Source organism: Papaver somniferum, chromosome 3, assembly GCF_003573695.1.
Source record: "Papaver somniferum cultivar HN1 chromosome 3, ASM357369v1, whole genome shotgun sequence".
Classification (NCBI taxonomy): Eukaryota; Viridiplantae; Streptophyta; class Magnoliopsida; order Ranunculales; family Papaveraceae; genus Papaver; species Papaver somniferum.
This window is the reverse complement of record NC_039360.1, coordinates 160790321-160817908: the sequence shown is the minus strand read 5'-3', so window position 1 is coordinate 160817908 and position 27588 is coordinate 160790321. Positions and strand designations below refer to the sequence as shown.

Sequence of the window (27588 nt, the reverse complement as noted above, 5' to 3'; positions counted from 1 at the left end):
GTGTCATGATTTAGTAAATTCTACGTTTTCATATAAGTGGTGCAAATCTCTTCTGAAAAACGTGGCTTGATCTAGGACGTGAGTCTCATGAATTAGTAAATTCCCCGTTTGAGAACATTGGTGCAAATCTCCCTCACAATTCCACTGAATGCACCCGTTATTGAAAATGAATTGTATAGAATAAAACAAATTACAAGAATAAAGAAATTGAGCCACTAAATACTGCTCTGTTTCGATCTTTGTTTTGAGAGAAATTAAGAACTTCTTTATTGAATCCAATAGGACTATTATTGTACAATTGAGATACTACTATTACTAACATAATGAATGTCAGTAAGATCAAACCAAATTTGTTGAAATACTTTAACAATGATATCATGATATTCATTTGAATTTAATGAAAGATAACAAGCTAATAATTCTTCTAATTCACCTGATTTCCTTAAATCATTCTCAACAATCATCTCCACCATTGATTCTCTAAAATCTCTTTGAGGATCAAATGAAGATTTTATGACTGCAAAACTATCCGACACATTCGACGACACCACCGGTATTAGTTTCGACGATGAGATTGTTGTCGGCTTCTTGGTTCCGGTGGTGGTGGTACGTTGCTTATTTGGCTTTGCTCCAAGGAACGTCATCGTCATGTCTTTGGAGTGGACTTTACGTGACAGAATTCTTGGAGAATTTGATCGAAGCTTAAGTCCCGGAGATCGAACAAAAGGACTAGATTTTTGTTCTTTCGTAGAAAGTGACCCATGAACATTTTTTTCCTCCTTATCTCTACTACTAGTTGAGTTTCTTCTTCTGGATGATTTTTGTTCTTTCGTCTTGTTTTGGATGAATTCTTTTGGAAGCTTTGTTATAATCGGAGGAAGTTCAAGCTCCGTAATGGGATCGAATCCATCATCGAATTTCTCAGCAGAAGATCTTTTACTATCAATAATATCTATAATAATATCAGTAGTCGAAGCACTTACTCTGCAACTACAAGATGTGGTACTACTAGACATCGACATAGACACTGAGTTAGCGTCAACTGTTATTGATTCAGCACATTCTTGATCATTGTCTAGTTCAGGAGAAGCAGCAGCTGTAGAATCAGACTTGCTAGCAGAACTCCTTGTGGATGATGATGATTCTCGAGTATCTCGACAATTGCAAGACGATGAAACTGAAGAAACGGATTTATTGTTAACTGTACTTGTTCTTCGACTGTTCTTTGGCCTTGATCTTTTGGATGATTTTCTTGGTGGCTCTGCTGCTGCTGCAATGTAATGAAGGTCGGAAACTTTTGTGTTTTTTGGTGATGAATTCTGAATGGCCTTATGAATATCAAGAAGTACTTGATCATTGGCTTCAGGTTTAATGTGAATTTCTCTAGTGAAGTAATAAGAATGCCTAGGATGAGAAATTTTCTCTGTTTGATGATGATACGATGGTGTTGAACTAGTTGGTGGTGGTGTTTGTATCAGATAATGGTGTTGGTGGAGATTTTTTTGCTTGTTCTTAACTGGATGAGGATGACCATTTTTGAGCTTGTAAAACCATGCATTTGGCATCATATCTGATAATCTAAACTTGTAATTCCCCATTCTTTTTGAAATTTTTTGAGTTCACTCTGAGTGTTTTTGCAGTTACTAGTGCAGGAGTATGTTATTATAGAGGTGGTGGTAGTGGAAAGAAAAGAGGTTCTGAGAGATGAGATTGTAGGGACCATGAAAGCCTCAAAAAAGTCATATGACTAATAATATATTGAAAATGGGTCCATAATAAACAGTCCAAATATGTAGAAAACTAAATAGAAATAATAAACGGTGTGCGTAATTAATTTTTTAGACGTATTTCTGTTCATCGAAAGGTATTGCTAATCAAACACCAAATCATGTATAGTTTAATCAGGCAGTTAGAAAACACCATCAGTGATTTAAATTTTAACAGGAGTACCACAAATTTAAATTTTAACAGGAGTTTCGATGAAATGGAATATTAAGATTTTTCTAGGAAGAGCTTGTGATGATTCCAGAGTTAGGTGTACGGTATAATATTTGATTGCGGTGATGATGTAAAAGGCGAATCATATTTATGAGAGACAATAATTAATGGTAAATCTCATGACGCGACCATAGACATATTCGACTATTGAGGGTGGGCAGAAGTAGATTAGATTCTATGAACAACAATGGAAGACGTTGTTCTTTTCTTGTAGGTTTAATAAAGCCTATTATAGCTTAGCTCTAACCAAATCTTGATTTTGTCTAAAGTATAAAGATCATGACAAAACAAAATTGTTAACTTGTTCGAAAGATCTTCAAACCACTTGTTTAAATATTTGGTTAAATTTCCTTGTTCGTTACTTTAATTAATCACGATGAACTAGTGGTAATCCTGTTTCGTTTTGTTTTTCAAATTCAGAACTATTTAATCACGAAACCAATAATGAACATACAATAGAAGAACCATCGTCAAATATACAGTGGATATTCGTACACCCTCCTTTTTCCAAGTCTGCTGCATGGGATTACCAAATTTCATTACCAATTTAGTGAAGATTGTTTTGCTTTGTGTGATTTGGTAACCCCAGTACCTAACAGTTCTTCCTTCACCAAAACAACAACTACAAAAGAAAAACCATTTGCAAGAATGCATTTGGAAGCTTGTTGGTAGATATATATATATAGAATGCATTTCATTTGTATGTATTCAGAAAATGTGGCAAACATAAAGATAAAATGTATTAGAAAATGTTGCGAGGCAATTCCTTTTGGTAGGAGAATTCTAATAATAGATCATGCCATATCTTTGGATGTTTTGGTGAAACCACACCATATATTGTTGTAAACAAACTGCATGTCCACTTTTTACGTTAACAAAAGGCAAACTTCACACTTTCTTTAAAACTGCAACACCAACAGGTACTACACACAGTTCTCCTTTTCATTACGTTTCGCTTTCTTTTCGAAAAAAATCTTTTTGCACGTAAAAGATTTGTGGGGATCATAGAACACTACACAGTGAAGAAGTTTTTATTTTTTATTTCGAAATTGAGTAGCTAATCATGCATAAAAAGATTGTACGTTTAAGTGGGGCTGTTGGCGGTACTTGTCTAGATTGTTTCGATCTTTCATTGCGTGGTTCACGGTGTCGCAGAACGCACAAACACATCGTTGATTGGTGTATGATTTTGGGATGATGATGGTGAAGGGAAACAAAACCTGCAAACATAAAAGCTTTAAAGTATGAACAGTAAGCTTCCAGTGGCAGTGCTGTAGTGGGCTGTGAATATGGTGGTACGTACGTTTTATGGGTGGGGGTAAAATTGAAGTGGTGGTTGTGGGAAGAAGACTGAAGACTAGAAAAGACGAGAATTGGGGACCAAAATCACTATCGTCCTATTTCACGTGTAATCGATCTGGATTACTCAGATGAGTCCAACAACCACCAACACGTGCTGTGGAGGCCCATCATTGTGAAGGAGTCTACTGTTTAGTAGAGAGGCCCATTAGTGTCTGCTATGAAGATGGAGATCACCTATGTTACCACTGTGTGTACGTATGCTAGGCAGGTTTGGCATTACTTCATTTGAGCCTTCAAAATATCCTGCCGTTTTCAATGCAGCTTGTATTTTAACTTTGAAGCTTTATACGAACATGCTTACCTAACAGGAAACTGAGGATCCAAAAGAAAATTGTCCTATCTTGAGAAAATGTCACCTTAGTATAGCGGTAAAGTCATTAGGCTATAACAGTAATGACCTAGTCCGAAACTTCGAATATGTGTTATACGGAGGCCATCAAGGACATAATCATGATTTCTCCTTGAGTAGGACTGGATTATCAGTAATTTCCGTGGCGGTTGGAGGCCGCGACAAACTTTTTGCTACAATTGCGGTAAGTTTTTTGCGACAAATCTCGTAGCTGGTAGATAGTTTATATCCACAAATGAAATACTAAGTAGATAGATACTAAAAATTAAAAAGTACAAAATCATTAACAAGAAATGACCACGACCGAAAAGTGACAATAATATCAAGAGAAAGCTATTCTTTTTACTGATAAATTAAAACTTCTATCAAATGGATAAATATTATCTCATCAGGTTGCTAAAGCCTAAAAGTACATCTAAGAAATTAAAATACCTTACGCTGGTCGGCTAAAACAAAATTTTCAACAAATTTCAGTACAAGTTTTTTGTTGGGCCAGATTTAGGGACGGGCTATGGCCCAGACTAGCCCCTTTCTAGGCACGTCCCTGAGGCCACCAGTTTGAAGTTGTTTACCAAATAGGGGATTAAAAAGGGGTGGAATTATGATATTTGCTATTCCTTATTAAAAATTTCAAAAACAACATTTTTATACATGTTTTTACCCACAATAGATTTTTCACAGTGTTCTTTTAAACGAGTCCTCGTAAAATTCAGTTGACTGATCAAAAAAAATCGTCCTTACTAGTTAAATGAGTCCAGTTGACCAGTCAAGGACGGGAGTCCACCCTTATTGTCCTAATATTGCACACTCGAATACATTGTTGTTACCTCTAACAAATCTTAGAGATAGGAATTTATCTAATCCTTAACAAAAGGAATAAACCAATACCTTTTTATTATATGCATAAAATATATAACATTCATATAAAATTCCTAATATTCTTAATAGTATCTTAATATAATCTTAATAAAAAAATTCATAAATTATAACTAAAAGAATATGTAATTATTTTTTCTCTTTTTTTAGAAAAAATATGAGACAAGATAAAAACGATAAGTTTGTAATAAGAGCATAATATGTCTCTAGCATATTGTAATGGAATCGAAATAACTGAAAATAGGACTCCACTCGATGAACCTTGAAACAAAATGACCTACAGCAAAAAACAGGGGAGTTCAATCAAAATTCATTGGTATTTTGACTAAACAGTTATAGCTTAATTCAAATTCCAGATTGAATCAAAAAAATCCAATATATATTTTTTCCACATTCATAGGAGTGCGTCTATATTTCTACTTTACAAATATGAAATTTTCTGGGCATTTCTAATAATATCAAGTCTTATTCCTATTTTGGCTTTTTTCATTTCCGGGGTTTTAGCCCCGACTCGTGAAGGACCGGAGAAGCTTTCTAGTTATGAATCAGGCATGGCACCAATGGGCGACGCTTAGTTACAATTCCGAATTCGCTATTATATGTTTTCTATGGTTTTTGTTGTTTTTGCTGTTTGCAAATTGTGTGGGACGAAAAATAAATAAATGGAGATCAGTTATTCTACCACTTCAACCAGAGATCAAATAGAGGAACAAGGAGCCGCGACAGCTTTCAATTGGGCTATGGAGCGGAGTGAGCACATCATCACATTCAACGGTGATTCCAAACCTACTATTTTGTTGCTTATAAACAAGTAAGCAAACACAAAAGATCAGAGATACAAAATCGATGGAGACTTCCACAACAACTCTAATTTTTATATTAAATTGTTAGCTAAATCATGTACTTTAGTAATAAGATCAAATATAATTTGGGCCGCCAAGTTATCTGTTTTTTATAACAAGTATGTTATTAAACATGCCTGATCTGAAAATGCTCTTTGCTCAATACTAACTTATTCGAACATACAGACCTGGAATCAAGATGTAATGATTTATCGAACCTCAAACTATGGACGTTATGGTCCGGTTGTATCTATAATATGAAGATATGAGGGAAACCTCTTGATGTGATTTGTAGATAGTGGTAAAAGTGGTTCGATTCTCAGACTTGTGAAGGATATTAATTAGACTTAAATTCTAATAGTAAAATATAAAACTCACTAAACATTATAGCAAACTCAATCAAAGATGATATCAATACTAAAAGAAACACTGAGGCTAAGATTCCACTATTTTCCAAATTCAAAGTGATTAAATCAATACTTATATTTGTGCAATTTTCTTGTTTAATTTGATTCTAAAATATTGCAACAAGTAGATTTTCAAAAGTAATAATTGTAAATACCAAGTATGAAGCGTCAAAAGTCTTAAAACTAAACATACTCCATCAAAATAGATCACAATCACTCAAATAAAAATCATATTCAATAATAGTTCAAGGCAAATAATCATATAATTATTGCAAATAAAAAGATAAAATAGAATATACCACTTTTTGTTGGAAAAATAGCTTCCTCTATCGCCTCAGCAATGGGGTTTAACTCCTCATATTAATCATGATCTCAAAATATGTGTTTGTTGCTCAAAAGATGATTAAAAGAGTGAAAAGTAATAACACAGACTGTTTGCAACAGTGTATTGGTGTTGCAAAACAGCTGTTACAGAAAAACTGTTGCTTTGTCGCTGATTTTAAGACCCTAGAATAAGACTTCCCTGAACAGCTTAATGTTCTTCAGCTGTTAAACAACGACACTTTTTTGCGACTGTCTACCGAGCGTCAATGTTCTTCGCGTTCTTCTTCTTCTTCAGCAGCAGCAGCAGAAACATAGTTTGGTAAAGCTCTGATTTCTTCTTCTCTGGATCTCCTTAGGTTCCCAAACTCTTGACACCTCTTCTATATGACCCAAGACATCTATTTATATCAAAAATACCGATTAAATCTCTCCCAAATCTTCCAAAATCTCTTTCCTTCTCTTCACGGCCAAGTTACGACAATTTCTTGTTTAAGGATTTCTACTCGTTTCTGAGCTTTCCTTTTTATTCTAAACTCTTCCTTAGATAGATACAAATCTTTGGGAAGGTTTACAGCGCTTTAATCTCTCTAAAATTCCCTAAAACAGGTCACACACGTGACTTTCCATATTTTCTTGTTGTGAGAAAAATCCGTCGATTGAGCCCATTCTAATCGATTTAAACACTCATATCAGATTCCTAGACCCATAAGAGTCTATCCTATGAAAATCAGAGGTTTAATCGACCTCAAACTCCTTCAAATCACGATTGCCAAAACTGCTCTTTAACTGCATTTTTTTCCCGCGAAAAACCTGATTTTTGAATGTTGAAGATGGTTTCCCCTTATCTAGAGTAGGGGTGCGATTAGAAACTTCCTGGAAATGGGATGCCCCTTAGTAATTAGGTTACCCCGTATCCAAAGTGAGAGTCCGGATAGCAAATGTCCTCTGGATGCTTTCCGACAACTTTTCGAGCCAATTTTTTCCAAAAATGTTTATTGGCCAAAAATACCTACAAATAAATAAAACACCATAATAAATACAAAAATGAGCCCTAACAATATATAGAATCGAGACAAATCGGACACAAAAATGTGTCTATCACCTCTTTTCCTAAAAAAAAATAGAAGGCTATGGAATAAGTATTAAATACACTCAGTCACTTTCAAATCCAGTTAGAGACTGGGTAAATGAGTGTTTTCGCACGGTGGAGAGAAATTAATCACACCTAGACTAATGCAAATATGCTTCTCAAGTATTTTCTGGTTATTTCAATAATAAAACTTGAATGGGCCGCGTTAAAGAGTTTTAAAGTATATTAAAAAAAACTGAAAAATATGGTTGAGAGGAAGATCTTCATCCGCTCAAGCAATTGTTTTTCCAAGAGGATGATGTTTAGTCTGGCAATCTCTACTTTCACTCACTCTTTCATACGAAGGAGTATGAAAGCCTTTGGGTGAATGAGAGAGTGTTCCCATTTTATAATAGCACCCAATTTGATCTTTTTTAATATCTTTCACTTTAAATAAGTATGCTCATCCCATAGTCCAATCTCTTAAAGCCTTTAAAATAATTTGGTATTTCTAATTCAAGTTGTATTTGAACTTTGAAGCGTAATAACAATTCATATGATTTACCTGACAAGAAGTTAAGGGTCCAAAATATTTTTTCTTATGAGATAATATGGTTGGTGTGGAAATAAAGAAATACAGAAAGCTTTTAGCAACAAGTTGAATCATGTGTAGACATTATTTTAGAGGTTAAAGAATTGATATAGTTTTAAGGGATTCCGCTTCTAATTCATTAATTTAAATCAATTATTCTTTTAAACGGCAACTTGTACAATTGACAAATTGTTATTTATTAGGGTGTGCATGGCCCTGATTGAACCGGATTTAGTCTTATCCGTATCCAATCCTACACATGCCGGATTCTAAGTCTAATATCCGCATTCATGTACGGATTGGACACCCATCCACATAGAAAACAGATGGGACCGAAACCGCAGATCTGGTCCCATATGTGCACCCTTAGTTATTCCTTAGTTTATTGTAATGAAGTGATGGAAAAAAAGAAACTGATCCTTGAGAAGTTTAAAGGTGTATGGGCCTACTGGGTGTTACCCGGTAAGAGATGGCTAGTTAGGACTCCAATTTTGGGCACTCCGTCCCTAAGGACTACTCGGGTGATCGCACCTCAATTTTGTCATTTGATTTAAGTAGAAATTAACGTTTAATCCCATTTTTTCTGGGCTTTAGACACTCTAGTCCTCCCCTCCAAAGCCTAGTACTAGTTAGTCCAAATATTCCCCGTGTTTAGAGTTCGGTCCAAAATATGGACGAGTTAGTCCAAACACAACGATTCCGATTTTCAAAGTACCCAAATTACCCCTTCATAGTTTCCATATACGAACTATTTTTTTCAAATGTAATTTGGATCTAAGATTTCAAATCAGAAGAGATTGAGAAAGACAGGGAGAAAGGGAGAGATAGACAAAGATATAGAGAGATTTTGGAGGATTAACTCGTTCCTTCATTAAATTTTGATCTCAGGTTAGTTTTTCATCGTTAATATTTTGTTTTATATCTTCGATTTTGTGATTATGCTTCTTTTTTTAATGCATGATATGAAATTGATTCGATCTGTTATTTTTTGTTAGATATTTTTGATTTTCAGTTTTTAATTTTGATTTTTGTTATGCTTAAGTTTTGAATTTTTATGCAATGCTGATTTTGTTTTCGTTTCTTCTTCATAAATTTCTTGCTCTGTGTTAGTTGTTTCAATTTTGAGAGATACATATATCCATTAAGATGTTTTTATTTTCTTCATATGTGTGTTTTTATAACACGATGAAAGTTATTGAGGGTGATTAATTGATAAATTGATTGATTTCTTCTGTTTTTGATTATACAGAATGTGTACTTTCTTGTATACTGTTTCATTTTATGGTTATTTTAAGCTTGAATCAAAGAATAACTTCTCTATATATTCAAATGTGATTTGATTTAAATATTTTTTCTTTTAAGTCTCTGTGTTAGTTGGTTCGATTTTAAGAATTTTTAGATGTGATTTAGATTTTTCTTGAGCCACCTTCTGTTATTATATGTGATTTCTTGTAGATCTTTTGATGTCTTCATTTGTATGTCTTTATAACACGTTTAATTTTACTTCATGATATTTAATTGATAGAGTATCTGATATCTTTTTATGGTGATATAACATGTGTACTTTATACACCATATATGTTCTCTATATGTGTATTTTATAATATGCAGGGTATCTACCATGTCTGAGAAGGTTGAATACATATTGTACATTGAAATTCTCTTTGATGAATGCATTGGTTTTTTGTTTGGATCAACGCTCTATTTTTTTATATTTTTCTGTAGATGTGTATATACTTGTACACTAGTATGCTTTCGATGAATGCATGGCATGTTTGGTGGTTATGGATGCTAAATTTTGTCATTTTTCAGTGATGTATACACTGAAATGCTCTATGATGAATATATAACATGTCATTTGGGTATGGGTGATAAATTTTGTTAGGTTTTTGTATAGGTGTACATGTATATGCATGCTAGTATGCTCTTTGATGAAGGGATGGCATGTCCTATGGGTATGATGCTAGAATTTATTAGTTTTGTGTAGAGGTGTACATGTTTGTACACTAGTATGTGTTTCAGTTTATATAGCATGTGCATGGATTTTAATGTACACCATATATGTTTTTTGTAATAACAACCAAGTTTGAGAAGGTTGTGTATGTTTTTTTTTTGAATCATGGTGAGCGTTATGCCCTATTTTTGTAACCTGTACATATTTTGCACACTGAAGTTCTTTGTGATGAATGCATGAATTATTTTGTTTGAATAAATGCTCTAATTTTGTTACTTTTCTGTAAACGTATACATAGTTGTACACCAGTATGCACTCTCACATTTTGTTTTTGTGGATATAGATGTTGGATTACTTGGATTTTTGAAGGTGTATACGTAGTTGTACATCTTTGTGCTGTCTCAATAGTATATGGCATGTTTTATGGGCATGAATGTTGTATTTTTGTAGGTGTGTACGTATTTGTGCACCACTGTGCTCTTATTTGATTTTATGGTCTGTTTTGTGGTACATGTATATACGCTAGTATGCTCTGTGATCAATGGATGTCATGTCATGTGGGTATGAGTGCTAGTTAGGTATCCATAGATTCGTACATATTTATACAATAATATGCTATGTAATGATTATTTTGAAATCTATTTTTGCTTTTAAAATTGTGGGAATCATGTTTTGGATGTACATAGTTGTACACACGTTATTTTTAATGTGCACATAGTTGTACACATGCTGACTATAAATAGTACAAAACTATATTACTGTTATCGACTTTGACATTAATCTTTTTTTTTAGTAAAGGATGCATGATTCATTTGGTCGCAATTAATGAACATTGTTGGAAATAGATATGCCGCAAACTTGATTACCTCTTTGATATTATATTTATAAGTGGTGGATATCACTAGGGTAAATTTCTTTATCTTCGGTATCTTTATTGTTTGATTTATACTAGGGAATTCAGTTAAGAGAAATTATTTGGTGCTCAAGTGAATTTCACAAAAAATCCGTCACAACGAACTTAAAACCTTATTTTGAGTATAGTTTCCCTAGTAATGATGCCGATGATATCTGGGTTGATGATATGTGACACTTCAGACTCATTAGATATTATTTGGTTTTATATGTATTAAAGAACTCATAAACTCAAAATAGTTTTAATCAATATGGGTAGCATTATTGGTGCTTAACTACAAGATTCAGGCTGTATGAGTGTATAAAAAGGTTCACGTTGCCTTGTCTCATTGATATATGACATGTTTTATGGGTGTGGATGTACACAAGTTTAATGTTTTGAAGATGCGCATATTTCTGCAACTAAGTGTACATAGTTGTACAAATGCTTTTTTTTTAATGTCTACATGTTTATTATTTTCACATCTACGCATAGTTCTGAAATTTTATGTTACTTTGTTTTTTCTGGATCATTTGATTGATTTTTTATGTTTTATTTTTCAGTTTGAAGATTGTGAAGTTGACATCTAAGAGATGGGCAAAATCTCTTATGGATATGATCATTAGTCTCATCTCTAGGACTCCACCTGGAAAACGAAGAACTTAACGCATTAAAATTTCTAGGAAATAGTAAAGAAAAACTTTGATGTGCATTAAGTGCTTCACTTGAGCCTCCCTTGATGATTTACTATCCTTCTTTCTTAAGACTTGGTAGTTTCGTTTTTATAAACTATGTTCTTTTTTTTTGCTTTCCTGTAGCTTGTTACCATCATGTAAACTTTAATTTTCTAACCTATCAGTAGATGTGCACCATTATGTACACCTTCATTTTTATAATGGATGATCCTTAGTTTTTACTTTGATTTTGTAATTTCAATTTGGGTCTTTGTATGGGTACAAGTTTGTTTTAGGGGATTTTATATGGGTGGTTTGTTTTCAGGGATTATGGTGTTCTGGTGACTGAAAGTTGTAGGTTGTGGGCGGTGGTTCTTGCAATTGGTGGTTGTGGGTGGAGGTGCTGGTGGTTGACAGTTGTGAGTGATTGTTCAGTTTGGTGTTGGTGTTTTTGGTGGATGTTGTTGGTCTACTGGAAACAACTTTATTTTTTTCTTTTTTATTTGGTCTCGTTCCATGAATTTCTTAATAAGTTTGAATCTTTGATTTTGTTTGTAGGTCTCATTAAATTTGGAGCTTTGAATATGTATTTAGGGTTTGCTATGTTAGCGTATCAAACAATTTTTTGTTGATGTTGAACAGAAAGAATGGAAGTTCAATCTTTATGATACTCTTCAAATCAATCTCTTGGGTGTCATCTTCTACTTGTAACTTTTTGGATAAACTTGGTTTACAAAGATGATGGCACATATTTTATTTATATATATAGATTTGTTGCGGATTCTGTATGATCCTTCTGCATTTAGAAGTATTTGTCCGAGCAAAAGTTTGTTCATTTGCTAACAGGTTAATGCACGTGATTTGAAAAAAGAATAAAGGTCAGTTCAGGTCCAAGAACTCTTTCATTAGAATATTCCTCTCAGCCCCAAGATCACAGTTGTTGTTGCTCGAGGAGAAACCTGAATCTTGAATCCTGATATCTAAGCATTTGGTGGCAAATTAATTAGTTCCATACCTTATTCAGGTACATATGCCACTATTTGGCTTGGTGAATCATTCTTTAGAGTCATAACTTTATAACTCCGAGCTCAATTGTTTCAGTTATTTTCTTATCTCTTTTCATGTATTTTCTTGACTGTTTTCTGTTCCAAATTCTTTTTATTCCTCGCGATATAATGTTAGTTAGTGATTCATATTGGACCAACTAGCTATTTCATTTCTGCGAGGAAGATTAACCATGGGTCAGTTGTTCGAGTCCATTCCCTTTGGTTATTTGATGTTTTGGTTTTGTTCTTGGTTCACGCATTAGAGCTTTTCTATCCTCAATTTATTTTCCTGATATGCACTAGACCACATATTCTTTTCATTTCCGCCGCTAGTTAGACTACATTTTGTATGAACTAGTTAGACTACATTTTATATGAACTAACTAAAGATGTATTACACCAGGTGCATCTTGCGGGTATTGGTGATTTCCATTCAGCTGGTGTTATTAGAGTCGCTGATCTTTGCCGTTTATCTCTTCTTCATGGCCATAATCTAGAGGTACTCACTCTAGATTTTAATATCTGCTTGAATAGTAATTCATTTCTACCTCTTAGACTCTACAAAGGTGATAGTCACTCATTAAGTTACGACTTTAGGGTTTAAATCTATTTGTGTGTTTCTCAGTAATAATAGCTGGTAAATTGACTTATCTACTTCAGGTTCTAGAGTTTCTGAAGGAAATGTTAACTTCAAATATCTACTCGACAATTAGTGTCAAAATGTCAGGGAGATGTTAAATTTTGAAATTTGATTACTTAGGTGTTTAAATATTTGTTTTTTGAGAAATGTGTTTCAACCAGTTATGTTTTCTTCCTTCAATTTGAATTTTGAATTGGGTTTTGTTCATTTTGACTTATTTGTGTAGAGGGGACAATTGGGACATGGTGATAAGGCATGATAAGCCGACAATTGTATGTGGACTATTGGAATAAGTTTATATCTGTTTTGAATTGTGATATTACTTCAACTTATTTGACTGTGCCCCTGCATCACTGAGACATCCCAGATGTTTCCTTATTGTTTGTGGATTTATGTAGAAATATTATGTGAACCCTTTCCATAGATTTGTTGGCCATTACGAACCTTCACCTCTAAAATGGATATAACATTTTCATTGGGTTGTTTATACTCGGTTTCACATTGTGGAAATTACTTCTGATGGACGGGTGGTTAATAATCCTCTACCATATGTTCTTTTATCAACAACTAACGTACATTATCGTTGGCTGCAGACGCAAAATAATCGAAGCAGGCACCGGTAGAGATCATACAGTGGTGGTGGATAATGACGAGCTTTGGCTGGAATATTGCAACATCGACTTTCGTAACAGAGATGAACTGTTGCAACCCTACTTTGCAACTTCCACTTACCGTTGCTAATCACTAAATTTGGTGTAGTGTTTTGCTACTTGAATAAATGTTGAATCTTCTTCTTTTTGTTGTTGTTTTTTCTTTCTTTATTTCTCTTCAATCGCTGATTTCCTTTTAGATGATGACGATTTTATACTTTTTGCTACTTGATTAGATGTTGAATCTAATGCTTGTTGTCGTGTTGTTCTATTTGAATCTCGATTTGTTTTCAATCATTGGTTTTAATTTAGATGATGATTTTTTGACTCTTTTGTTATTGCGTCTTCTTCACCATGATGTTACTACTAATGCGTTCATCAATGGATTTTGATGATAAAGATTTTCTGATGATGATTTCGGTTTTCTCTCCGCTATGGGTTTGATTTGAATCTTCGCTATTTTTTGTTTCTTCTTCTCTCGGTTAAATGATTTTTATTTTATTTATTTTCGATTTTTTCCAGTTTCCAGGTATTAAGATGAGTAACGGTTTTAATTCACAGCATGTGTGCATTACAAAATCGTGCGAAGGATATTAATGTCTTTGCATCTGTTTTGGACAAATCTGTACCTAGTCGATTCGAGTTGGGCGAAACAGTACTTTTGGACTAAACCGTATTTTTTCCTTGATTTAATTTTGGTACACTAAGATCCGTTGATAACTACTTAATCAATTAAATGAGAATGTGCCATAAACTCTTTTTTAAGGAGTGTGCACGCAACTGAATTATCCACACTGTGCGTGTTGCGGTCGTTTTGTGTATTTGTAAAGGTTTTCTATTGGAGATTAAGGATCTTTAATTCTTTAACACATTAACTTTTTATGGGATGTTTGGATAGTAGGAAGAGAAACCCATCCCAAAATCATGATATATAGGAAACCATCATATCCCACCCTCCATGGTCTTGATTTCCTTTACTTTAGAGAAGTGTTATCGGCATTTTTCCTCCATTATTATCTACCAAACATGGAAATGTTATTTGCATGCAAGAAAGAACAGAAAAAAAACAGACAATATTTGGGCATATAAAGCAAACTTTCAACTAGTTCAAAAATGAAGTCAAGAAATTGTTAAAATTATGATGGCAAAAAACACGTCTCTTGCTCGACATTTACACACTTTGGTCGTTAACTTGCATTCAATTCTGACAGATATTTCCAAAGATGCTTAGGGTGTCCATGGGACGTGCACCCCATCACGACTCTAGATGGAAGTCAAAAAAGCCTTGTTTCAAATTTAACAACAAAGTCTTAGCGGCATGGCCGCATGGCCCTATTCAGGTGGCCAGCTGATTGACATTATGTACCATACATCACCAGTAACGACTTTGAATAATGCTACCCCTTTATCCTCTTTAAATTTGAACTTAGTTGGAGCAGTTGAATAGATAGAATCGTAGAAATGTATTTTGAATATGAGGAGGTAGCTAGTGATTAAAATAAGCACCTTATCATTAACTAAAGGAACTATAACACACCTTTTGAGTTTAATTATCTTAATTAATTACTCCCACTAACCTTAAAGTACTTCTCTAACTACACAAAAACAAGTCAATCCTGTCAAAGAAAATGAACGTCAAAAGAAGTCAGTGGTCAAGCATGCTTCAGTTGAAAATTGAAATCCAACGTTATGGTATTGGATTTATGAATCAATATCCCTAAGGCTAAGGCCCAATCAAGTAAAATGACTATATGATGATCTCCATTACAAAGCATTAGAACTAATCAAGCTGATAAGAGTTAATCATGACCTCAATAATAAGAGATTTATACTGCAAAATGTTCTATTAATTAATCACCTCAAAACTTAATTAAGGTTTCATATATTTACATGTTTGATCGATCAAAATAAGTAATTGTAGCAAACAAAGAAAAAAGAAAAGAAAAATCTTAACAAAGTATTTGTATAAATTTTATATATAGATATATATTGATCAAAACAATTCCTAGCTAGCTGGCTACAGCTAGTTATTCATGTCATTGGTTCCTTTGCTTGGCCCGGAAGGCCGGTAAGTTCCTCTCGGAAGAACGTTCAGCACCAGACTTCCATACCTTCCGGCGAGGTTCTCTTTGAACATCGTCGGTGCTGCCAAGATATTCTGAGTCGAAACCGCTTCTGAGTGATCTGTAGATGAATTCATGATATTTTCTTCATTTTGGAGAACAATATTAAGACTTGGATCAACAGAAGCTTGCAGGTTGGATCTCCAAGATTCAATCTCATATCTGCGAGTTAATAATCGGCTTGCAGTGGACGAAGACATGTTACCCGAAGACGCGATAACCAGTAGAAGAAAAGCAGTAACGTAATGAAGCTTAAGTGCAGACATATTTTAGAGATGATTAACTAGAGAAGAAGTAGATGAGGGACTAGAAAAGAGAATGTTTGCAATAAGTAGAAATGTGTAGGTTGAAGATATTGTTAATGAGATCCAAGGACAGCCTTTTTATGCAGTACCATTTATAGGGGTTGTGACTTTGCGAGGAAGGTATAGCCAAGGTGTCTGTATTTCCTCTTTTTGTATTAAATTGTTTGTTTTTACGTGTACATGTCAATGTTCAAAAGTTCCACGAAGCCTCATTGGGTGCTCATCGTAGGTGTCTTGCATTTGAAGTGGGTTGAGAATACCCCCATTGTGTCCTTGCTGATGGAGGTATGATGAAATGAGAATATCCCCACTGTGTCATTCATGAGCTGGATTCTGAGTTGTATGTTTTGCATAGAAAATCATGCGAAGTAGCAGGATGCATGAGCCTTTGTTTACCCACGTTAAACGTGAATCGGTGCATTGGGCAAGTTTGACTTGGAAGGTAGGTACATACATATGTGCACTTGTTTTGTTAGAATCCAGCTCATGAATGAGTGCCTCCTCATCGTGAAGTAAGGAATACGTTAAGGGTGTTGGTGATTGAGCCACTTATTGGGGGATGGCAGTGGCACGTTAGTATATGCGTTGCTCACTCAAAATCTTTTGTACATCTAGAGACGCACTGTGCTACGTACTGATTATTATGATCATCAAGAAATGTGACCTGTTCATTATAAATCAACCCTCCAGATCTACGATGAACGGTTGAATCATTTTTAAGATCAGTTGCCCAAAATGATTTCTTAAGTTTGAAACTCTATTTTTATTTGCAGATCTTGCTTCTTCAATTGCCAAATTACATAGATAACTTTCTTTATTTCTTGAAATTTTTATAACAAAAATGATGGCTAACGCATATGCCACATAACTGCTCTTACCTGCTACTGCCGACGGTGCATGTTTTGATTATTCATTCCCTTACTCAATCTGCATTCTGCAAGTTGGATTTTCAACTCAATGAATAAGGTGACCGTATAGAGATGTGCACCAAAAAGGGCATGTAAGCCATAACATATTTTTACATAACCAGCCATGCAAGGTACTCAAGTTATCAAATGTCTTGCTTTGCGTCTATATCGTTCTGTTAATTAAGCCTTGATTTTAGGCATGTCTGTGTTCTTGGTACATGTTCTTGATTAACCAAAGTACAAGAGAGAAATAGTTCCAATGAGTTGACATTGTTATTAGGTCATGAAATAGCTAAATGTGGTGACATGACATGACATGACATACTCCTTTATGGATGGTGTCTCTTCTTTTTATTTCATTCCGTACAATTACAGCTCATAACTTAGTAATTCTTTGACAAATGCAAGGAAAGGGGACACACAATTTTGTTGATGACAATGACAAAGGAAGTTGCCAAGGCAAGACTAATTAAATCAGCAGAAAATCCCATTTTTGTGCACAATTATCATCCGGATTTTGGGATACTCATTTTGATAACTCAAACTTGGGGTTTTCGCATTCATTTAGTTGATGAAATCCTGAAAACTTCAGACCAATTTTTTTTTTTTTCTATTTTTTTCTCCAAGAGCATGATGAATAATGATGCCTCAAGAAGATGAATCACGTACCTCAAACCACTTCTTCTTTATTCTGGAATCCACTGAGCTTTAGGTTTCAGCTGAATTTTTCCGGCCCAGCATCCGAAACTGGAGATTTGGTTGGGCTTTTTTCCCGACCCATTCCATTTGAAGTTGGAATTATCTTTTGGTTGGGGTACGTTTGTTCTCACCGCAGTCACCCATCCAGCGGGCTGTTTTTCCCTTGTAAATTTGTGACATATCATGCACGCCCTCAATTCTGACAACTTCTCCTTCAGGAACAGAAATGAAAGTTTTCAGAACGCAATGGTGGCTGCGGTGTTGATGATCTGTAATGATTCTCTTTCCAGAACGCAAGTATTTTCAACTCCATACAATATATAAAAATATACACACTAGGAATTTGTTAGCATATTTAGCAAACATGTCGACATTATTGTATTTAATTTGTTAGCATATCCTTTTATAGTAAAATATCTCAATATAGACGTATTAATATCTCCGATATCCTTCTTCCTTCTTGATATATGGTAACAATCTTTCTTCCTTCTCCATCAACTTTTGGATCGCGCCGTGTATTTATCATTGGTTAATAATAATGGCGAAATTTATCGACTTAACTCATTGGCTTCTCTTGTTAATGATCCTCTTTAATGAGGAATTAGTCGAAGGAAGAAAGATTGTGAACAGTGCAATAGTCAAAACCATTGAGGTGAAATATATTTATATCATTTTTCATCAACACTATATACAGTCAATATTATGTATCTACATGTATTCATTAATTTATCCATATGTACTTTATCTTATTGATCGATTCTTACTTTATAGGTTGATGATCATGAGATCATTGATTATTATGATATTTATAGACAACCAAGCCTTAATCATTCTTTGCTTCGTAATCATACAATACAGGTTTAATACTAATAGGTCCTTTTTTTTTACATACTTTTTCTATATGATTTCAAACTTCTAAAAAATTACTTATTTTTATGAAATAGATGACACCAATTTCGTACCCAAGACAAATAAAATTAGATAATCTTGGTATACTTCAACTTACACAAATTTGGCACAAGTATGGATCATGTCCCGAAGACTATCCCTATTCGGAGGAAAGGAAAAAGTTATGATCTCGTATCTTCACGTAAACATTACGACGTGGTTAACCAAGTCCATGAGGTGCATATAGTCACATATCATTGTTATTATTAATTCATCTTTTATTCGTATGTGTACATATGGTAACAATAATCGAAATATTTTTTTTCCACTACGCCTATGTTCGGGTTTATGGAAAATTTCTAGGAGCACGAGCAAAGATAAATCTTTGGAAACCAGTTACTGAAATACTTGAGGAAATAAGTGTATCCCAAATCTGGATTATCACTGGTGAGAATAGAAATAAAAATACTATTGAAGCCGGATGGGAAGTAAGTTGTTTACGGTTTAAATATATATGTCTAAACCAATTTATGTCCTCTTTCTGGGCACCACTAAATAATTTTCATTTTTGTTCTTTAATTAGGTGTTTGAAGATCTATACGGTGATGCCCATACCAGATTTTTCATATTCTGGACGGTAAGTATTATAACTTGTTTTTGTTGACGGAAGAGGACGATGATGCCTTAAAATGACTATCTATTATTGTCTGGTGTTATTATTTTCAAGAAAGGAAACCATTTAATTATGTTTTATTTCTTTCTTTTAGACGGATGGATACCAGGACACCGGTTGCTACAACCTCATGTGTGAAGGTTTTGTGCACACATCATCAGATATCGCCCTTGGTTGCGCATTCAGTGAGGTGTCTACTTTTAATGGTAGTCTAAAAGATGCCTCCTTCAACATTTATAAGGTAAGAAAATAGAATTGATCAAATTCTCATACCCCATTATAAAACTTTGATCCAAAAGTAAACATTGATAATATTTTCCAGGACCAAAATACTGGAAACTGGTGGGTACAACTACAAGGTATTGCGGTCGGTTATTATCCAAGTTCTCTCTTCACAGAATTATCAAAGATGGCAACAAGGGTAAGCTGGGGCGGAGACGTCACTAATTATGAAAGTAAAGACCGACATACTTCGACTCAAATGGGTAGTGGTCATTTTCCTTCCGAAGGTGGTTTGAAGACATCAAGTTATTTTAATTGGATTCAAGTAGTTGATGAAAATAATATGTCCAAAGACCCAGAAAATATTGATATATTTGTTACCAATCCATCCTGCTATGATTTGAAGATTGATGACAACCATCGTGATACAAATGGCTTTGGTTTTTACTTTGGAGGTCCCGGTTATAACGATAAATATCAATGATAATATATTCACATTTTTTATAATTTCATACATTTAATTAGAATGGATGAGGGTTGATAGAAATATATTCAGATGGTCCATTAACATTAGTGTAGTCTGGTCCAGTCAACCAAGAGGTTTTGGGTTTTTAACTACACCTTATTTGATTTTTTACTTTTGTCAAATTAAAATTTTCTTTTTTTCTTTTTTGAAAAAGGAAGGATATATTAAAAGAAAAAAGTATATGCACAAGTTATTTACAAGGTCCAAAGGCCATCACAAAGAAGAGAAATACTATAACTACACGCTGAATATATCCTTCCATTGATTCAGAATTTGATTACCAGAGTAGTTTTTAAAAACCTCCGTAGTTGAGCTCCACAAATGGATCCATTGCTTAGTGGCAATCTGAAGTTCATAACTTGACTTTGCTCTACCTCCATGAACCCTCCTATTTCTCTCATTCCAAACCTCCCACCAAATAGCATATGACAACAGCTGCCACACCAACTTCACTCTGGAAGAAACTTTATCCAATCTCCAGCTTAGAATCATCGTTTTGAAGTGAAGCGCCATCACCTATTTAACCCTCAAAAAAGCTAAGAAAAACTCCCATAACTGCACAATCACTCTGCAATGAATGAATAAGTGATCCATTATTGCAATCCCCGTGTTACAATAGAGACACAGATTTGATTGAATGTCTACTCCCCTATGCTGCAACATATGTCTTGTTGGAATGGAATTATGTAAAGAAGCCCAGCATAAAAAAAAGAACTTTAGGCGGCACCAATTTACTTGAAATAATATTCTGCCCATCCCAGTCCGGATCCGTGTCAGATAACTTAGTATATATAGATTTCGCAGAAGTATCTCCTTCCAGGAAGTTATCTTCTCCCTGAGTCAAAGTTACCATCCTGATATCAAACCTTAACTTTAAAAGATCAATACTTTCCGCAGGGTCCAAAACTCTACTAAATTGAAAATTCCAACTGTTGTTGAAAATTGCACCTACAGCTTCCATCTTTTGGGTACTTATCCTGTATAACCTAGGATATTTATCTTTGAAAGATTTCTTTTCGCACCAACAGTCATGCCAGAATATGATAGTTAATCTATCCTTTACCTGCACATTCATAGAGTCAATAAAAACTTTATGCTCTCTCAATATATCAAAACACATACTTCTCCCAACTGGTTCCTTAACTTGCAGTGGAAGCAAACAATCCTCATCTGTTTTTGACTTTTCACAAAAAATTCTTCTCCAAAATGCCGTCTTCTCCTTACAGTAACGGATATGCCATTTAGCTAACAAAGATTTGTTCACCAGCCTCAAACTGCTAATTCCTAAACCTCATTTTCTTTTTGGTTTACATATTCGTTTAAAGGAAACCCAATTCATCTTCTTCCTTTCATCGTCTTCTCCCCATAAAAACTTCTTCATTATTGTATTCAATTTCTTTTCGACTGAGGCAGGAATATGGTGCAAGGACATAAAATATACTGCTAAGCTGTCCAGAGAACTTCTTATTAAAACAACCCTACCAGCTTTATTCAAATGCCTTCTTTTCCACGGTGCAAGCTTTTTATGTATTCTTTGAATAATAACTTCCCAGATTAACTCACTTATTCTATTGGAGCCAATGGGCATGCCCAAATACGTCAGAAGAATGGATTCAACTCTGCACCCCAGTTCCATAGCAAGGCCATTCACCAACTGATCTGCACCGATGCCGAAGACCAGTTAAAATCTCAAACAAAACTAGAATAACCAGCAATCTTCTCACCTCCACCGTTGTTGCATCCAAGAAGATAATGGTGTCATATGCAAATTGCAGATGAGACACAACAATACCACCATCCTTTACCCAAAAACCACTGAGTTTTCCTTGTGCCACAGCCTTTTTGATAAGTAAAGATAAAACCTCCACTACCAGCAGGAAAAGGAAAGGCGACAAAGGATCACCCCGTCGAATTCCTTTAGAGGATTTGATTAACTTTGTGGCTTCCCCATTTACTAGAACTGAAAACTGCGCCTCAGTCACACACCATCTCATCCACTGAATCCATCTCCTCCCAAAGCCATTCTTTGCTAAAATAGAGAAAAGCGAGGGCCAACTTACGTTATCGAAGGCCTTCTGCATATCAATCTTGCACATGACTCCCGGTAATTATTGTCTCAATCTGCTATCAATTAGATCATTAGAAACCAAAATACCATCTAGGATTTTCCGACTCTTAATAAAAGCTCCCTGTGCATTAGATATTAATCCTGGCATTACCACTTTCATTCTCTCCGCTAATAGTTTACAAAGGATTTTATAAAAACCACTAATCAATCTCAGTGGTCGAAAGTCTTTTACCGTGGATGAGTCTTGTTTTTTGGGAATTAGCTTCAAGAAAGAAACGTTCAATCTCCAATCTAGCTTCCCTGTTTGATGGAATTCGTTAATAGCTGCCAAAACGTCTTTCTTCAAAACTTCCCAACAAGCTTTATAAAATTCCAGGTTATACCCATTCGAACCTGGAGCCTTATTAGCACAGCACATCTTAATTGCTCTAAGAACATCATCTTCTTCAAAAGCCCTTCCCAACCAGCACTGCTACACCGAATCAGTAGTTCTGAACTCCATATTGTTAAAAGAAGGACTTACTGGAGAATCAGTTGTAAACAAGTCTGTATAGTAGCTGTGTATTTCTTCTTTAATGACTTCATGATTAAAAACGTCCAATCCATTAACCTCCAGTTTCGTTATACAATTCCTTCTTCTCTTGCCACTAGCAATCTTGTGGAAGTAATTTGTATTCTTATCTCCATCTTTGAATCCCTTAACCGTCGCCCTTTGATACTCCATTTTAGCTCTATTACACTTTACATTATGCAAAGTGGTCAATAAGTCAGCTCTTTCAACAAGTTGAGAAGGAGATAAAGCCATGCTCTCCTCCTCAATATTCAATACACTTATCTTCTTCTTAAGCTTATCCTCCTCCTTTCTTACATTCCCAAAAGTACTCCTGCTCCAATTTTTGATAAAAATTTTTAGATTCTGTAATTTCCTAAAAAGTACATACCCTGAAGTACCCACAAAGTCCAATGAGTTCCACCAAACCTTCACCAATTTCACAAAATCCGGATGTTCCATCCAGAAGTTCTCAATCTTAAAACAAGAATGATTTTTGATTAAAGGTTTTAAATACAGAAGTATAGCGTTGTGATCTGAGATAGTACGCACCAGTACTGTTTGTGTAGCATGTTAAACTTAGCATCAAAGGTAGTACATACTAAGCATTTGTCCAGCCTACAAAGCAAAGGATCACTTTCCTTATTGCTCCAAGTGTAAGCGCCACCATGTAATGGCAAATCGATTAATGCTTGATCTGAAATAAAATCATTAAGAAACTTCATGTTTCTTACTTCTCCTCCAGGCTTGTTCCTCTCCGAATCATTCCTCACCGCATTCACATCTCCAACAAAACACCAGGCTTCAGAAGACCAAGCTCTTATATCTGCTAAATCATTCCAAAATATCTTTCTTCTGTTATGATCACAAGGAGAGTACGCGTTCGTCAGCAAGAATTTAAAACCCGTATTTCTAAAACGGAAGAGACAAGTAATTGAGTTCAATCCCGTTTTCTTATCCAACAACTCCAACTGTGTATTGTCCCAAATCGTTATTAGGCCACCACTATTGCCTACAGATCCTTGAGAAGGTAAAAATTCCATCCCAAAATCTGAGTCATACCATAACTGACGAACGAACCAATGAGACATAGTCGACATCTTTGTCTCTTGAATGCAAAAAATAATGCATTTGTGATCAGCAACCATATCTTTCACCGCAATTTGTTTGCCATAATCATTAAGACCCCTTATGTTCCAAGAAATAATCTTAGAGCCCATCAGATACATTTTCATCCCGTGAATTTACCTCCTCATTCTCATTCTCATCATTGGAGGATTTAGAGGCATTGGAGTCGCAGCTATCCACTATTCTTTGGCCTTCAGCAATGGCTTTGTACTTGAACAATATCTCGTCTATGACTGCTTTAGCTTGCACCTCATCCTTATAATAAATACCTTCCATCCTGCAACATAGTTACACTACTAGTTTTGAAGTGGAAATAATGACTTCATTTGAATCAATATTTTCCCCCTGAATATCACCTCGCTTGATGACTATTTGATCATCTACCACATTAAATAGTTCCAAATGTTGGTCTGTTGGTGAATTCTTCACTAGTAGTGGTGTTTCCAGCATATCCTCCAAATGACTAGAGTGTAACACCAATTTAAGGTCGTCGTTCAGATCTAAGGACTCAAACCTTCTGGATGTACCCACGTCCAAAGATGGTTCATTAACACCTGAAACGGTGGGAAAAACACCCACACCACCACCACTTCCTTTAGTTAATGCTCAAAAACTGACTGAGTCATTTGGTGTCACAGGAGTGTTGGGTACACCACCTTCCATTCCAAACACACACTACGTACCAAGTGCCTCAGCAGAAAAAGTACAGTCAATAATTTCCAGTCTATTTGAGGTGGGAACTTCGCCTTCACTTCCACACTCATTTAGAGCTTGAAACTTATTAACAGTAGTGATTAAGAAATCCCTCTGATAAATAACCCCTACTCCATTATTTTCAAGAGAAGAATTCGAAACCACCCTCATAGCAAGTTGGGTAATACCACCATTACATCCACCTCTGGATCTAGAGAAAGAGCGATCACCTACCTGACCATTTTCTCTAGATAAAGGGACACCAATTAAACCAAGGTTGTGTACTGATGCTGTTGGCTTAGTGCCCAAGCCAATATCCGTACCACCAAAAGCCTGACTTGGCTCACCTTCGTCAGCAACTGAGTCATCATTAGAAACTGATTTAGATACCAAAATAACAGGAGAAAAATCTTCTAATTTTGAAGTTCTGTTATCAAAGTCATTAACTAGCCGAATATACTCCTCCATTGGTTCCCTGATTTTTGAATCAAAATTGAAGTCCCATTCAATTGAGACCGCACATTTTTGGTCTTCATCTTCTACCATGAGTACCACCGGGATCATAGCAAATTCGCCTCTGACTTTTATTTTGAAGAAATTTTAGTTCCCCATTCTTAACGAACTTGTAGCGATCTCTATGAGGTATACCTCTGATTTTTAGCCATTTTCCGTATTTTTCCAAGGCCTGTAAAGGGATTACCTTATCTTTGACAGATTTGATCACCTGCATTTCCTTAGATGCCTTACTAGTTTCCTTGATATTCCACTCCTGGATCACAACCTTCCCTTTGTCTTGTGAAATGTGTACCACAACCATATCGACATAGATCTTCTGAGGCTTCCAAAGATCCAGCCAATAGTCTTTATCTAATACTATTCTCATTGCATTCATCCAAAATCTCCATATCTATGAATGAGTCCCATTCCATTTGCCTTCTAATCTCCCTCGCCACCCTCTGCCATCGAACAAAACCTTCCACATGGACAATACCTTCATAAGACTGTCGAATAGTGTCTCTCCTTGGCAGGGAAGCTGCAAATTCTGACTTTGAAGGTATTAGTTGAACCGACTTCTTGATCAAATTATTCTCCTTCAATAGTCTGGTGATCTCCTTGCCAAGAACTTCCCACTAATACCCACTCTCTCCGCAAGGAATACATAGCGCATAAGATCTGTCAGCATCCCCTCTTCTTATCCTTGAGAATCTTAAGTATTTGCCTGCATTGTTCTCCCTTATCTCACACAGGAAAGATGATTCTCCCTCCCTTCTTGGCCATCTTTTCTTCATACTTCCTGTATCTCTCGCTTCCTCTAAAACTGCATCCAACCATGTAGCGGTATCAGCTCAAAAATCCATCCATGATTTGAATCCTCCTCTTTTCTTTTCCACCAATCTCAGACCTTGAGAACCCACCGAAACATAGAAAGTCTTCCTAACGGTTTTTCCGCTCCTTCTCTCTGCATGATTCTGATTTCTTATGGACATTCAAAAATATTTATTTATTTGGGCATAATTTTCTTTTTTACCAATTCGGTATACAAATAGGATAAGAGATTTTATTCGCTTCTAATTTCTTTCTAAGATTAATTTCTGGTTTTATTTATTTAACTTTTGTTTCTAGGGGAATCCGAACATCCTTATTTTTGCGTCCAACTCCAAAGATTAATTTCTCACTGGTATCTAAAAACAAACTCTTCTGTTTATGGAGAGGCAGAAACTCTCCTACTTCTGATATTCAAACGCTCTTTTAAGTCATTGTATCAGTGGTATTATGGTATATTATAGTCAAGTACAGTCAATAGTCAACCAACTACTAATCCATAAGCTTTACTCCTCCACACCCCAAATCCCCAATTCCTATAAACCCTGGATTGATTTTCTGAAATCTCTCTTCTTCCCCAATCTACTTCCATCATCTATAAAAACGGTTTCGTCATTCATCCATGGATTATTTCAACAGTCGGCTCCCTGTGGAGATTACAGTAGACATTTTATCTAAACTACCCACAGAATCAGTTCTGGATTCCAAATTGGTATGCACCAGATGGAGAAATGTTGTTTCTAATCATCCTTCATTCTCCAATGTGCACTTCCATCATCATCAGCTGGCTCAAGATTCTTCAGTGATAACAGGGATAATTTTTTTACTATATTGAATATAATGAAAAGAATCATGATGATGGTGATGAGGAATCGACAACACCCATTAAAAGAATTAAGTTCACCTCGCCGGTTAGGAATAGGGGAAATATAATTGCTGGTTCATGTAATGGCTTGGTCTGTCTTGTTTGCAACCAAGATGTTTGTGTTTTTAACCCTATCACTAGAGAATTTGTAATTCTTCCAAAAGTTAAAACAGGTTGTGGTGATGTTTATAGATATAACTTCGGATTTGGTTATGCTTCTTCAACAAATGAATACAAAGTGTTAGTAATACTTGTGAAGAAGACCAAGGCAGAAGAAATTTACGTCTACACTTTAGGCAGTCGCCGTGAATGGAGAAACCTTGGAAACTTGGATTTTGAATTCGAAGCCTGTAATTGGAGTGAACCTGGTGTCTTTGCTAATGGAGCAATATATTGGATGATGGGTGACAAATGTAAAATGATCGTTACCTTTGATTTGGTTGCGGAGAAATTTTGTAAACATCTCTCGCCACCTCCTTTGCCACCAGAAAGTATTTGGCGTTACAACTCGATAGCGGCTTTTCAATGGTCTTTTGCTGTTTTCTGCTTATCCATCTGCTTATGAATTTGTCCGAGGAGGAATATCTTATGTCATATGGTTATTAGAAAAGAAGAATCATAATCATGACAAGGAAGAGGGAGAGGAGAATCAGTCATTAGGTTGGAGGAAAGAGTTAGGATTGACATTACGAAGTCAATGAACTTTTTAGCCTTTACGAAGAGCGATGATGTTTTAACCACCTCTGCTAACTATCTCACCATTTACAACACAAAAACTTCAACCGAGCAAAGGCTTGTGAAGTTTAAGAATTGGATTGACCGAGTATTCCCTCACGAGAACACCTTAGTTTCATTGAAAGAATTAGGGGAAGAAGATACAAAAGTAATGGAGTCAGTGGAGGAGACAAAAAGCCATTATCAGCTACAGGAGGATGCGGACCC

At 35.3% G+C, this 27588-nt stretch overlaps 3 protein-coding genes across 3 annotated transcripts; 2 read left to right on the top strand and 1 right to left on the bottom strand.

Annotated features, from left to right (window-relative positions):
* Nucleotides 1-244: 244 nt before the first annotated feature.
* Nucleotides 245-1683, bottom strand: LOC113357829 (transcription repressor OFP2-like). The gene has a single exon (XM_026601314.1). The coding sequence runs from the start codon at nt 1596-1598 to the stop codon at nt 288-290; it is 1311 nt and encodes a 436-aa protein (XP_026457099.1). The 5' UTR covers nt 1599-1683; the 3' UTR covers nt 245-287.
* A 16565-nt stretch (nt 1684-18248) lies between these two features.
* Nucleotides 18249-19977, top strand: LOC113360235. Its single transcript, XM_026603767.1, has 5 exons — nt 18249-18362; nt 18482-18568; nt 19182-19235; nt 19366-19512; nt 19594-19977. Exons 1-5 carry the CDS (start codon nt 18249-18251, stop codon nt 19975-19977), a joined length of 786 nt encoding a protein of 261 aa, XP_026459552.1.
* Nucleotides 19978-26403: 6426 nt separating this feature from the next.
* LOC113360234 (putative F-box protein At4g21240) lies at nt 26404-27211 on the top strand. The gene is made up of 2 exons (XM_026603766.1): nt 26404-26493; nt 26630-27211. Exons 1-2 carry the CDS (start codon nt 26404-26406, stop codon nt 27209-27211), a joined length of 672 nt encoding a protein of 223 aa, XP_026459551.1.
* Nucleotides 27212-27588: the final 377 nt, after the last annotated feature.

Bases quoted from the DNA above. Each gene is read 5' to 3' on its own strand.
- LOC113357829 (XM_026601314.1), bottom strand. From the start codon at position 1,598: ATGGGGAATTACAAGTTTAGATTATCAGATATGATGCCAAATGCATGG.
- LOC113360235 (XM_026603767.1), top strand. From the start codon at position 18,249: ATGGCGAAATTTATCGACTTAACTCATTGGCTTCTCTTGTTAATGATC. The intron at 18,363-18,481 runs GTGAAATATATT...CTTACTTTATAG, and splicing joins CAATAGTCAAAACCATTGAG to GTTGATGATCATGAGATCAT. The intron at 19,513-19,593 runs GTAAGAAAATAG...AATATTTTCCAG, and splicing joins CCTCCTTCAACATTTATAAG to GACCAAAATACTGGAAACTG.
- LOC113360234 (XM_026603766.1), top strand. From the start codon at position 26,404: ATGGATTATTTCAACAGTCGGCTCCCTGTGGAGATTACAGTAGACATT. The intron at 26,494-26,629 runs GTATGCACCAGA...TATAATGAAAAG, and splicing joins CAGTTCTGGATTCCAAATTG to AATCATGATGATGGTGATGA.